This window comes from Drosophila pseudoobscura, chromosome 2 (genome assembly GCF_009870125.1).
Source record: "Drosophila pseudoobscura strain MV-25-SWS-2005 chromosome 2, UCI_Dpse_MV25, whole genome shotgun sequence".
In the NCBI taxonomy this organism is placed as follows: domain Eukaryota; kingdom Metazoa; phylum Arthropoda; class Insecta; order Diptera; family Drosophilidae; genus Drosophila; species Drosophila pseudoobscura.
This window is the reverse complement of record NC_046679.1, coordinates 6,442,178-6,456,130: the sequence shown is the minus strand read 5'-3', so window position 1 is coordinate 6,456,130 and position 13,953 is coordinate 6,442,178. Positions and strand designations below refer to the sequence as shown.

General features: G+C 47.6%; 2 protein-coding genes across 3 annotated transcripts in view; both read left to right on the top strand.

Moving 5' to 3' along the window:
- The window catches only part of klg (klingon), a 51,218-nt gene that overhangs the window by 14,388 nt on the left and 22,877 nt on the right, over positions 1-13,953 (top strand). Inside the window, exon 2 of one of the 2 annotated variants that reach the window (XM_033384447.1) lies at positions 3,129-3,588. In XM_033384447.1, the coding sequence (XP_033240338.1) occupies positions 3,414-3,588 (175 nt within the window). In that variant the 5' untranslated portion in view covers positions 3,129-3,413. Of the gene's footprint in view, positions 1-3,122; positions 3,589-13,953 lie in introns of both variants that reach the window. The other variant, XM_033384449.1, reaches the window with a different exon arrangement.
- On the top strand, positions 9,869-10,968 carry LOC117185018 (elongation of very long chain fatty acids protein F). Its single transcript, XM_033384453.1, has 2 exons — positions 9,869-10,360; positions 10,426-10,968. The coding sequence occupies exons 1-2, from the start codon at positions 9,962-9,964 to the stop codon at positions 10,876-10,878; spliced, it is 852 nt and encodes a 283-aa protein (XP_033240344.1). The 5' UTR covers positions 9,869-9,961; the 3' UTR covers positions 10,879-10,968.

Genomic DNA, 13,953 nt, shown 5'->3' with positions numbered 1-13,953 from the left:
TGTTGTCTTGCTGTTTGCCCCCTTGAGCCGCGCTGTGCTGTGCTGTGCTGTGCCACTTGTTTGGCATTTGTTCGTTTAGTTTACAATGCAATTAACCCATTTTAAAGTTCCGTTAGTCGACCGCAGCGACGCGGTGCTCGAGAGCCTGACAGAAGACGAAGCTTTTCCTTTTTTCGCTGGGATTTAGTTTCAACCGGGCTCACAGTGCAGCGCAGCGCTCTCCCCTCAGCCAAATGAAAATCAGTTTCACAGCGAAACCAGCAAAAACTAATTACGACTTTGCTCCAAGGAAAACTTGCCGAACGAGTAGCTGTGGAAATTGTACCGCAAAAGTGCAATTTGGTTGGAAAAGTCGAGGCGTGTGAACTGGCAAAAGTCGAGACTCAAGTTACGATGCGATGCGACGGCATAAAAATTAAAAACATCCGAGTGTCGGAACGTGAAATGTTGTATCTTTTTTTGTTTTGTTTTTTGTTTAAATAATTAAAACCGCTTTATTAGAATATTAAAGTTTTATGGCGACCGCAAACAGCGGCAAGGGTCCATCGTTGCCGATGAAACGTTTAGCCAGGGCCGTCTGTGACCCGAACGAGGAGATCAGATGCCGAGGAGAAACGAGAGAGGCGAAACGAGAAACGAGACACGAGAAATTTGTACCCGTGTGTGTCGGTCGGTGCCTCCCCCTCCCCTCCCCTGTAGGCCCAAAGCCCATAAAACTGATGATAACCTTGGCCACCGTCTCCAGGCTCCGATGACAACCGACGTCCCTGCATCTTTTGTTGCCGTTTTATGTGCCCGCCGGCTGTTTATTTACGGCTATTTACCGCCTACATGATAAAAGCCTTTTCCTTTTTGGGGCACGGGGCACGGGGCACCGACTTTTTGAGTAATTAAACGAGTGCTGGTGCCAGTGCAGATTTGTGGCGACTCCTACGATAGATACAAAATATTTTATTGCTCCTCCAGGATATGAGCCCCAGTTTGAGCCTGAGCCCAAGGTAATAATGAAAACGATAGATAATTATGCCGCCCACCCCCCTCTCTATCCCCCCTCTCTCCACCCCCCTCTCTAGCCCTGTGTCTATCCTTCGATCTGCTGGCATTTCGTGCGACTTTTAATGGACTTTTTCAAGCGTCCCAGTCGGCCAGTGAAAGTGGGTCCTGCAGCACGGGTTAATCTAAATTTATAACTTAATTTTTTTTTTGTTCCTGAAGAGTCCAGAGTCCAGTCGCCAGTCCTTGTCCACTTTTCGCTGTTGGTTTTTATGGCTGTGGCCGAGACGATGTACTCGATGTAGTTTTTTGGGGAAGGTCCTGCACGGAAGTGATAATGAAATAATTTGAATTTTTTTCAGGCCACTCGCATGGCCCAGGATAAAGCTGGCAAACTCGTAAAATTATGCAAAACTTTGTCATTAAAAATGGCACAAGTGGTGGAGGGAGGGGGAAGGGAAGGGGGGGGGGGTATGGGGGAAAGACTGAGGTTCCTTGGCCCCAGGAACAATTTGTTATTTGGCTTTGGACTTTGCTCTTGAAGTGTTGTTTACCCATGGCCCATAGGAGTTTATTCTCCCAAGCAGCGGCATGTGTGTGTGTGTGGCAGGACTCGGGCAGGACTCAGGCAGGACCCAGGCAAAAGGTTAAAAAACGGAACTTTTATAATTTAACTTGTGTGCTAATTGCACTTTGTGGGGTAATTTTGCGTGTCAGTGAAGTTTTCGCTCTGCAGACGCATTTCGGTGCGCCCCCCAACCCCCTCCCCCCGTGTGTGTGTGTGTGCATAGATGGATCCCTGTGTGGGTTCATGGGGCGCATGTGAACTCTTTAAAGCCCGCTTTGAGCCACAACCAAAAAAAAAAAAAACAAAACCCTTCCCGAGAGCTGCACTTGAAAGTTGGGCGCTTGGCGGCGGGAAGCTACCCCCAAAACGTCAAGGACTACAGGATACCACCCATACGGACTAGTACTGATACCATACACAGAGCCAAATAGGCTACCATTTGGGTGGAAAAATGTATACAAAGTGATTTTCCCGGCGAGTGGAAATTGTATAAAAAAAAAGTGTTTTTCATTTACATTAAATATGGAAAAAATTATTTGATAAACGTTATTTCATATTTAAAATAAATATAATTTCCATTAATATTAAATACCTTTAATTTTTACTATTCGAAATATTACATTTATATATATTGAATTTATATTTTATTGCAATTAAACACTTTTACTTTTTAAATTTGTATTATTCTAAATATTAAACTAATATATTTGGTTTTTAAATAAAAATAATTTAAATGAAATATTTTCATATTATTATCATTTTTTTTTTTTATAAAATAAACTGATACAAACTATGTGCAATTAAATGATCCTGTGAAAATATCCCCCTAAATAATCATCGAAATTTTATCCTGTGACTGTTGTATAAGTTGCTCTAATGGTATCAATGATATTATTTTATAATCAAAAACACAATCCTAATTATATTAAAAAAAAGTAACAGCGAACAACATTATTGTATCTGTGATAATATTTTAAATATTATTTAATTTAATTTATTATTATTTATATTATTTCATATTTGAAATTAAAATTTTATTTAATTATTTTCATTATTGAATTATCAAATTAAAAATATTTTGTTTTTAAAGTTAAAACTTTTCAATCAAAAACAAAAATTTACTTTTTAAATTAAATTTGTATTAAATATATCAAAAATTAAGTTAAATATCAAACAAAATACATATATTTCTTAAATAAAAAAATGCATTATTTAAAATATAAGCTTCTCGTTGTCGTTCAGCCTCTAGTAATTTTATATAAATATATAAAAATAGATAAAGTAATATATTTAATATCGAAAATAAATTATATTTATTTAACATTTAATTTATGTTTAAATCAAAGTAAACTCTGCCTAATTTCGCTTTTTTTGCACTTAAAAATGAGTGTCTATATTTTCTGCCAGTGTATATTGGTAGATCTATATGAATATGAGGGACAAGGAGTGGTTTGTGGTGCAAATTATTGCTGGAAGTGCCCAAACTCCCATTCAAACTTGCAACATACGAAATGCCTTTTTGAGTCTGCAACTGAAACAAATATTTATTTATTTATTGCAGATACAGAAACAGATACAGATACAGATACAGTCGGACTCCGACAGGACTACTGTGGCCTTTCGAGGACATGCAATGATAATTAGCTATTTGTTGGGCTTTCTCTGGCGCAATAAAAATTAATTAGAAATTTGTCAAGGATACAACAAAGGAGCGACAAAAAAATAAACTGCCGACTATGCAAAAATATGTTCAAGCTGAATTGAAATGAAAACTTAAAGCGGAAAAAAAAACCCAAGGGAAACTCGAGGAAATTTCAACACAAAAAAGCGAACAAAAATCGGTGGCAAAACAATGAAAATAATTTCGCGTGGCATACGTTGGGGCGCCGGTAAGGAAGACGACTCTGCCGCTTGCGGGAGGCGCCACACAGCGCTCAAAATGAATTGCCCCATTCTGATTGTAATTAGCCTCGGATGGCTGCTGCACAGCCACGGCGGGGCAGCCGAGGCAGCCATTTCAAATCGAGGTAAGTGATTCGTGGCAGTGCCACCATGTTGCACGTATAGTCACATCTAATTTGGCCAGAGCCAGAGGGGCTCTGCCATTTTCCATTTCTCCATTCAACGGCACTCAACGCAAGTTGCATTTATGTAAAAGAGAGCGAGGCCAAAGAATACAATATATATATAATAAAATATGAGCAGGGAGTACTCCGTGGCTGTGGGGCTGTGGGGCCCCGCGTAATCCCCTTTTTGCTATTTTAATGCCAGTGTAACGCTGCATAAATCCAGGCGCCGTGGTCCTCGAGCACGTTGCGGTGTTTAATGTTTAAAGCCGCCAGGGAAATGGCGGAAAAAAAACCCTAGATGGGGCGTGGTCACTAATCCCGCCCCCCCTTCACCCCCTCCACCGCCACCGCCCACAATTAATAACTCGTTATGGGTCCTGAAGGCATTAGGCGGGCAGCCCAGGACCCAGGACTCTCTCAATTGAAAAGTTTTTTGGAGACCCGCACAAATAGTTGGCTTATCTTTCAGGTGGAGGCCTGGAGGGGGGGGGGGGCAACCAATCGATAAATTTAAGAGCACAACATTTGTCTCCATTATCGCAAAACGAAAAAACTGCGAAGCGCATAAAAGAGCCATCGATGCGTGGCGCACACGGCTAGAGGGGGGGGAGGGGGGGCTTTGCAGCGAAAGGGCGTGCTCAATAAAACAGAACAAACCAAAGGGAGACCCCCCGCCCCCCACAGGATCTCTGTGGCGCCACCAGAGTGGAAAAAGGTGCAAAAAGCAAAGGCAAAAGCAAAGGCAAAACCAGTAAAGGTATATCAAAGGTGAGAATGTGCTTTTGTCACTGATCATAAATTTCTTCGTTTTGCCGGTATCCACCGGATGCGTGTGTGTGTGTGTGTATCTTGTATCTGGGTATCCTTGCAGGGCAATAAAACGTAACAATTGACAACGGAACGCAGCGAAGTGGGGGTGGGGGGGGAGAGCGGGTCCTGACAAATGTTTATTGAGTAACACGAGCCATAAACTGCAAGTCAGCTGCCCCCCAAAAACTTTCTTTTGACCCATTTCCCAGGAGCTGCAGCAGGAGCAGGGGGAGGAGCAGGACCAGTGGGTGGGGCATTGGGTGGCGCTGTGGCTGCCGCTGTGGGTGGAGCAGCTGGAGCTTCAGTTGTCTGTTTGCAGCACGTGATGTACTTGCCGCATCACCATTTTATAAACTGACAACAATTTTTCATAAGTTTTCCAGCAGCCAACACAAACAACAGCTGTTTTTCCGCCTCGAGGGTTTAGCCAACCCCCAAAAACCCCACCCCCAACCCCACCCGACTGGATTTTTGCATATCTTGCCGTTTTGTTTGCCATTTTAGTGATTTCACTTAAATTTTCATAACAAAATATGCACAGTGCGTGCTTGCAACAGCAGCAGCAGCAGTCGGGTGTGGCAGCAACATGTTCTGGCTGTCATATATTTTTCCAACAGATTTTTTTCTGTTTTTTCGCCTCTCTCAACGGCTAAAACCGCATTTGGTGTGTTCATGGGTTTAGAGGAGGGGGCGTGGCAACCCCCCCGCTTTGGGGATGTACTGGTCTGATATTTGTGAATCCCTTTGGGTATGTAGCCGGCAATAAATTTCCATCAGTCGTCGTCGTGCCTTGCCACAAGCCGACTGTGGCCCCCCTCCCCCCCTTCCACCCCTTCTGGGGGGCGGAAAATCTGTGTGGCTCAGCTGTTTGGGGGCCGCTGTGTTGCGGTTTGTGCCGATTTTGTTCCTCATATTTCCCTGCATACAATTCATTTTCTATATTGCTCGGGAAAAGCAAAGCCTCTTTGCGGCTACGGCCGTACTTCTCCTGTACGGCTCAATTACGTGACCAGAACTCACCCGGATAGCTCTTCTCCGGCTGGTAGTTGACAAACCGAAAAAAAATGATTGAATGATTCCTCTAGAGAGAGAGGGGGGGAGGGGGGCTGAGTGTGGGGCCATAACTTAAAACAAATACAAAAAAAATAGGGAACGAGCGAAATGGAAATTGAAAATATCCTATTACCAGGGGATTGTCGCCGACAGCAACACCAAAATGTAATTGAGGGGGGAGGGGGGAGGGGGGAGGGGAGGTGGCGTTGGGGCACATTCTATACCCCAGGCAATTGTCATGTGATAATTATACGAGGAGGAGCCAGACGGAACCCCCAACAAAAAGCTAGAAATCCCCAAGAAATTTATTAATTAGCGGCTGCCACATTCGTCTCTCTCTCTCTCTCTCTATCTCTCTCTCTGTATGGCATGTTTTGTGGCAAACATTTCACCAATTAAAGCCAATTTTCCAATGTTTCCCCGGCATTCAAATGGGGGTGGGGTGGAGTAGGCTCCCGTGGGTGGTTCGCTGGTTCGGAATGGGTCCGTAGCATCCACTAATCGCATTATTAACGCGCCGTTAACATTTTGCGACATTGACTTGAAGTTTGGAAGTGACTTTCAGAGGCAGAGGGGATGCCGGGGGGGGTGCGTGGGGGGCTAAGGATTTGCTTGGCATTCAAAATATGCTTAGAAGTCTTGGCCAGGGCCAACATTTATATAATACCCTTGAAGTTTTTCGGGGCCTTTTGCCAAATTCCGCCTGAATGAACGCCAACGAATATGGCATGTCCTTGGGCACCCACCCCCCCCCCCCCCCCACTCCCACAGTCGTAATCATAATAATTAATACCCATTTATACCTTCTGCCAAACTGGAATCAAGTCATTATCGCCCCATCCACTTGCCGGAGTGATAATTACGGGGGCTACGGAGTGCTCCAAGTGCACAGATTGTCGGTCCCCGAAAAGTAGGGGGGGGGGGGGGGGGGGGGGGGGGGGGGGATAGTGGCAGGGAAACACCTGTGAAAGCCATTAAGTTCCTTTGGCCAGCCATAGATATCGTGCGTGCCAGGGCCACAAGCCATTGACAGTCAACGGGAAAAAATTGTGTGGATTTTTATGGCCCATGAAGGAAGAGTATCATGATTTTGACCACAGGCTTGTGGAATGTGGAAATAACACAAAAGCACGAAAAGACTCTTTCTTGTGCTAGGCGCAACTCTTAAATCGAAGGCTTTAAGAGCGTTTCGGACAAGAGCTGGCAATTAAGCAACAACAAAAAACACAGAAACAGAATCCAAGCACAGCCGAGCGCGCTGATCTCTCACTGAACCGAACGCCTTTTTTCTACCTGCGCTTTCGGGTGCTCTGCTTCGTGACTTCGGTTGGGCACGATGGAACAAGTCTGTCTCGCTATAGCAACAACAACAAGAGGCGCATTTCGTGCGCTAGGCGGCGGGTGAGAGAGAGAGCGGGAGAACAAGCAGCGATCTAGCAAGTCAGACGGAAAAAAGCAGGACGGCAAAAAGGGAGCACGATGGAACATGTCTGTCTCGCAATAGCAACCACAACAAGAGGCAGATTTCGTGCGCTAGGCGGTGGGTGAGAGAGAGCGGGAGAACAAGCACCGATCTGTTTGTAAAGCTAGCCCAGGCAGACGGAAAAAAGCTGGAGGGCAAAAAGGAAGCAAGATGGAACATGTCTGTGTCGCAATAGCAACAACAATAAGAGGCACATTTCGTGCGCTAGGCGGCGGGTGAGAGAGAGCGGGAGAACAAGCAGCGATCTGTTTGTAAAGCTAGCCCAGGCAGACGGAAAAAGCTGGAGGGCAAAAAGGAAGCACGATTGAACACGTCTGTCTCTCGCAATAGCAACAACAACAAAGAGACGCATTTCGTGCGCTAGGCGGTGGGTGAGAGAGAGAGCGGCAGAACAAGCACCGATCTGTTTGTGAAGCTTGCCCAGGCAGACGGAAAAAAGCAGGACGGCAAAAAGGAAGCACGATGGAACACGTCTGTCTCTCGCAATAGCAACAACAACAAGATGCGCATTTCGTGCGCTAGGCGGCGGGTGAGAGAGAGAGCGGCAGAACAAGCAGCGATCTGCCAAGTCAGACGGAAAAAAGCTGGAGGGCAAAAAGGAAGCACGATAGAACACGTCTGTCTCTCGCAACAACAACAAGAGGCACATTTCGTGCGCTAGGCGGCGGGTGAAAAAGCACCGATCTGTTTGTAAAGCTTGCCCAGGCAGACGGAAAAAGCTGGAGGGCAAAAAGTACCCATCTCTCTACAAAGCTTTCAAAGGTAGACGAAATTAAAGCTTGAGGGCAAAGTCTTATCTTTTTATATTTTCATTGGCAGCCAGTGCTCGACTAAGTGTGCATAAAATAATACAAATTATGTTTGTTTAGTATTATACTCTCTTATTTCGAGCTCTGGTTTCTCTTAAACTCGATTTTCAGAGTATTTAAAGCTTCGGCTGGCTTTCATCGTTTTTTTTCATTAAAAAATATAAATTTTTCAACATTTTGAAATAATATACGATCGAGAGGGAAGGCGGTTGGAGTGGTTGGAACAAATAGCGGACCAAATGACTGTAATTTGCATTGGTAACCCACCCACGCCCCACAGCCACAGCCACAGCCACACCCACTCACAGTGAAACACAAAGAGAGAGCGGAGAGCGGGGAGCGGAGAGCGGAGAGCGGGTGCGTAGTTTAACACCTGCATGAGTGCTGGGCAGCTTCTGTTTGTGTTGGAGCTTTCAATTTAAATACAAATACACACACACACAAACACACACACTACAGAGGGAGAGAGAGAGAGAGATTCGGCGAGTGTGTGTTTGCACACGGACTGTTTGCGGCACGTCACAAAAGTTTCCTGCTGAATTTCCCTTCATTTCCTGCCCGAAAGAGATTATTATTTTCATTTAATGCCATAGCCAAACGACACAGAAAGTGGGGGGGGGGGGGGGGAGGGGTAGGGGGAGGACAGGACACGACAGAAGCAGAGGTTCATTTTCATATTTATGCTGTCGCCCCCCCCGCAAAACTGTTTACTTACTCGTGTACCGCCGCCCTTCATTAACGCTTCATTCGCGGCAAACTTTTAATTTTGGCCGCGACCTGTTAAGGCCATGGCTTTGTCGGGTCCGCATCCGCATCCTTGACGAACAGGAGAGCCTTGTCCCCCGTCGTCTGTGGTTCGTTCCATGTCGTATATTTGCATACTTCCGGTGCGCGGCAAAATGATGATCATTATTATTTCTGTTGTTTGCTGCTGTCGTTACTGTGGCCATTACCGTTATTGCAACAGCACTTACCCGTCGAGGCCCCCACCCAAGAGCCAGCACGCTCACCAGGCTCTCTTCCGCTCTCTCCGGCTCTCTGCCGCTCGGAGTTCTTTTCCGAAAATGGCCGCCATGCGGTTATGGCTTATTTGTGCAAATGAGCCGTCGTCCCTTTCATTGTCCTTTGGGGTGGCGGCATGCAAATGATTGTTTTGTCGGTGGCTGGCCTGGCTGGCCCCAACAAGGTCACGACATGCAGGCCTCAAGGACATGCGTACACGTACGAACGCATCAATTGCGGCTTAAGGGCTCAAGTAAGGGCCTTCCACAGCCCTCCCCCACATTGAGGGGAGTCCTCCCTCTCCTTGTGGTGGCTGCTGCTTGCCTGCCACTCAATTGATTGATTCCCGAGGCGTGCAAGTGCTGCATTTACTTAAAACCCTGCCGAGCCCCCGGGCTCTTGGTCTCACTCTTTAAACTTTCGACCACAAAATGGCTGCCAAACAAATTGCACCTGCTGCCCGCCTCCCCCCCCCCCACCCCCAGCTCGTAAAACAGGGTCCTCCCACTCCCACTGGGTGGTAGAGCTCCTCCAAAGGGTATCCCTGTTGTTGCTTTTAAGAGCCATTTGTCCATTGCCCGCGGCTATTTACAGCCATTGTAAGGACTTGCCACGGCAGTGGGTCACAGCAGATGCTGCTCCCTCCCTCTCTCCGCCCTCCTCCCTCTCTCCTCTTTCTTCTTGGCTTAATTTCAAAACAGTTGCGCTTCTATTGGCAGTTATGCTGCAAAATTTATAGCCATACTCTCAGAAACTGGGTTAGATGCATATACCATACCCGGATGGCTGCGGGGCCAGCGATTAGTGTTGAGTAACATCATTTTTTACCACTCTGCTATCGGGGAACTTTTACTCCCATTGTCGAATAATGGGAAAATCTTGTCGGCGCAAAAACTTTGTGTCTGGCCACGGCAAATCGAAGAAGAAACAATGTGTTTCATATAGTAATCGTTTTCCCTTTCTTCTGGGCAGAGGCCTTCTTCTGGTGTCTCGGGTTCAATGGGGAATGCGTGGTGTTTCTCATTTGCCGGTCATTACCATAGCCTCGACGCTTTGGATTCGGTTTGGGGGCCGTACTCTGGTCTATTTCAGAAGACTGAAGACCTTCGTGGGGCTGAGACCTGGCGCTGCGTGTGTTTCAAGCGACAAGGCTAAGGACAAAACTAACGTCAGGATGCGGCACAACGTGGTGGCTTACTTGTATTGCCTTTTACGGGATCTGTATGCCGAGCATGGCGATCCACGGGTGGCCCACCTGCCTTTGGTCGGCAATCTGTGGATTGTCCTGGCCTTCGTGGCCCTCTATCTGGCCTTTGTGCTCCACTACGGGCCCAAGTGGATGGCGCACCGTCGCCCGTACGAACTGAAGACCGTCATGCAGGTGTACAATGTCGTCCAGGTGGTGGCCAACACGGGCGTCTTTCTGTTTGGCCTCTCGAACACCTACCTGCGGCCGGGCTTCAGCTGGACCTGCCAGCCCGTCGACCACACGGACACCACGCCGCGGATGATGAATGTCCTGTATGCCTCCTACGGCTACTATATGCTCAAGTATCTGGATCTGCTCGACACGGTCGGTAGACGGTCCTCCATTGGGGCGAGTATTTCGGAGTAACCGCCTCTCTGTCCCTTCCGCAGGTGTTCATTGTCCTGCGCAAGAAGAACGAGCAGGTGAGCTTCCTGCATGTGTACCATCACGGCGGCATGGTGTTCGGCGTATCCGTGTACATGACCTTCCTCGGCGGCTCGCACTGCACGATGCTGGGCATCATCAATCTGCTGGTGCACAGCGTCATGTACGCCTACTACTATGCCTCCTCGGTGGGCGCCCTGCGGCACCTGCTCTGGTGGAAGCGTCGCATCACCCAGCTGCAGCTCCTACAATTCGGCTACCTCACGTGCCACTTCCTGCTGGTGATCGTACGGAATCCTTGCCACTTTCCCGTGTTCATCGCATTCATCGGTTTCATTCAGAACATCTTTATGTTCTCCATGTTCTTGGACTTTTACTACAAGGCCTATATAAGGAAGCACCCGAAACGGAGGCCAGAGGCCCCCCACCCCCCTTCCCCCTTCCCCCTCGACAAGTAGATGTTTAAATGCCGCGTGTGTCAGTCGCTTATGCAAATTATTGCCGCGTTATAAATAAACATTCGAATTGCTACCTCTTTGCATCGTAAATTGTTTTGCTTTGGTAATCAATAGCCTCGGGGGGGCGGTGTGGGGTGGGGGGCACTTATGAGGCAAGTTCTGGCCTCAAAAGGGTCAAATGAAATATCAATGAAGTCGAAACAAAGTCGCACGAGGCCCGGGGCTGCCTTTTAACTTTTTGGCCAAGGCAAACATAGACCTGCCTCACCCCCCTATCCCCCTTTTACCCCCCCTCTGCCTTGTTAAACACATTTGCCTCGAAGGCCCAAGTTTTACATCTGGTTTTCGCTCTTTAAAAATGCTTGTAAGCGGGCCGCAGGGCCACGTTTGTGCCTCGTTTAGGCCCGCACAATATTTTTTCAGTTATGTAAATTTCTTTCTTTTTTTTGGGGACCTGCTCAGCGGAGCGCAGGACCCTTCCGATGGCAAATTAAAAGCCCACAAACCGAAGGTCACACAGGCTTTATTTTGGTTTGTGGCAGGCGCCAAATGGAGCTTATTGAGTGGCACAGACAGGGGCTCACAGGGGAAATGCATGTCGGGGCCTCTGCTTGGTCGTGCGTTTGCCCAAAGACATTAAAACTTTTCTAATAACAAAACTTGTGTCGCTGTAGCCGAGCGTAAACAGACTCGTCTCTGGCACGGAAACAGGACGGATGTGGCCCAGCCACGGAGGCTGTAGTCCGGGTTGAACGAACCCTGGAGCCATCAATCAGGCAAATGCAGGGGATCTCTTCGTGCCCCATTTATGACTCGCAGTTGCAGCATTTAAGTGCGGGCCGTAAACGAGTAAACAGCCCCCATGTATCGAATGTAAGTAATAAGGAGCACTTTTACGACACATCCCACGTCCTGCTGCCAATCAATACCTTGGGTGCCCGAATTGATGTTCGGTCCGTGGCCCTAATCGCTTGAAGCTCTTTATAATCCCATGAAAATGAACACCAAAATCTGGCCAGGAAGAATCTCTTTCATGTGTGGCCCTCCACCCCCCCCCCCCCCCCTCTTGAAGCCCGTTTTGAGGCTCCTTTCACCTGTTGCGGCCCACGCGTCGTATGCGTAATGAAGAAATTCAAATTCCATTAAGTTTATCCCCCCCCCTCCCCCTCTCTCAGTTCAGTTCGCTGCTCAATGACCTTTTCCACCTGGCCAAAGGACCCTCCCTGGCTGGATCACATTTGCCTAATGGAGATTAGCCGGCATTTGGTTTTTATTTGAATTTATTGCCGATGCCTATCGATGGAAGGGGGGCGCATGTCGCACTTGAGCACTTTTTGTCTGCTTTTATCGGTGTAACAAAACAATAAATCCTTGCTTGTGTGTGTCCTGCCAAATGAGTGGAAATTTGTAATAAATCCAAGGGCTAGAGGGGTGGGAGGGGGGCTTATCTGGTTGGGCGATTTGGTTAATTTGAAAGTACCCGCTGCACGCATGTGTATAAATCAAAGTAATTAACTGGCAGGACCTGCAACAGGTCACAGGGGGAGGGGGGGTCAAGGAAGCGCCACCCCAAAAAAACCAATCAATCAACTCAATTAATATCGAAGGACTGTAGGGTAATGCACTGGCTAATATCCTAGCCAGTCGCAGGAGTTTGGAAACTTTTGTCGTATTTGACTTTGGCCAAGTTTCTGGCAGGACTCTCCAAGGGGGGAGACACAGAGTGCAGTGCAGTTTCCGGCAGGACTCTCCAGAGGGGGAGAGACACCGAGTGCAGTGCAGCACTGACCGAGAACTTATGACTTGTCAACCAGCGCGTATACTTTATTGAACTTTGAGCAGGGACCACAGCCAGGACCAAGTTTCCACCACCTTCGCAGGAGGGAGGGGTGTGGGGGGGGTCTCTCTCCGCCACTTGCTGCCATAAATCAATACATTTCAATTCCTTCGCCTCCATGCGAATGCATTCGAGTGCTGCTCCTGCCGAGTAAATAACCAACAAGGACTTTGCTCAGCACTTGAGCAATATCTCGGCATAAGTAGGGGGTGGGGTGGGGAGGGGTGGCCGATAATGAAGCGGGTTAAATGAGCTGGAAGTCCTCTCTCTCTCGCTGCCAAATGGCCGCCAAGAGCGGGCCAAGATAAATGCTTTAATAATATGCTTTATATATGCCAAGAATTTTATTTAGCCAGGTTTTGGCCTGGTCTCCACCTCAAGACGAGCGTCGATTGTCCTGGGACAAACAGATATCCTGTTGGGGAGAACAAAACACTGGACAGGAGGGGGGAGGGGGAGCCCCAGTTGTGGCCCCAAAATGCAGTAAACATAAACTGCAACAGCAGAGACCACACCCACAGCCAGAACGAACGCCCAGCGGAGCGTTTGCCTAGCCTTCTTTTTTTTTGGGTTCAAAACTTTTCAGGCCCCCCACTGGAGCCCACCCCCTCGCCGCATTGGTCATGCCGCTCACGTAGCCAGCCAAAAAACTAAAACAAAACAAAGTAAAAGTAAAACCAAAAAAGGAAAAACCAGCCACCAAGAAGTTTGCCTTCGAAAGGAGGAAAAGGAGGAAAGGTGCCTGGCACTGCCAATTGTGCTATTTAATTAAAACTACATTTTTGGTTAGCAGACAGGGTGGCAGTACAGGGTGGCTGTACAGGGTGTTCCCGGACTTGATGCGCCCGAAAGAGTGTCAGAATCGTAAAGAAAAACCCAAAGGGAAATGGCACGGAATTTGCCCTTTTCACATAATTTACTTTTTCAATAATTCACACAGCTCCAACGGTGGCCAAAACATGGCCAAGAAATTAAAAATACAACAGGAAAGGGTGGGGTGGGGTGGGGTTTGGGGGCCGGAAAAGGATTGCTCTGACAGCCATACTAATTGGTTTGTTTTACTCGTGACTCTAATTAAAAAATTTACTTTACGACTTTTGCCAAGGCCAGGGAGGACCTAATGACGGTACGCGAAGAACCGGAGAAAACTGGAGACAAGATGCGGGAACCCCGGAAGTGGTTGACGGAGAAAAAACCCTCAATAATGGCAGCGAAAATTGGCAACGCCAGCCTGAAAT

Bases quoted from the DNA above. Each gene is read 5' to 3' on its own strand.
- LOC117185018 (XM_033384453.1), top strand. From the start codon at position 9,962: ATGCGGCACAACGTGGTGGCTTACTTGTATTGCCTTTTACGGGATCTG. The intron at 10,361-10,425 runs GTCGGTAGACGG...TCCCTTCCGCAG, and splicing joins ATCTGGATCTGCTCGACACG to GTGTTCATTGTCCTGCGCAA.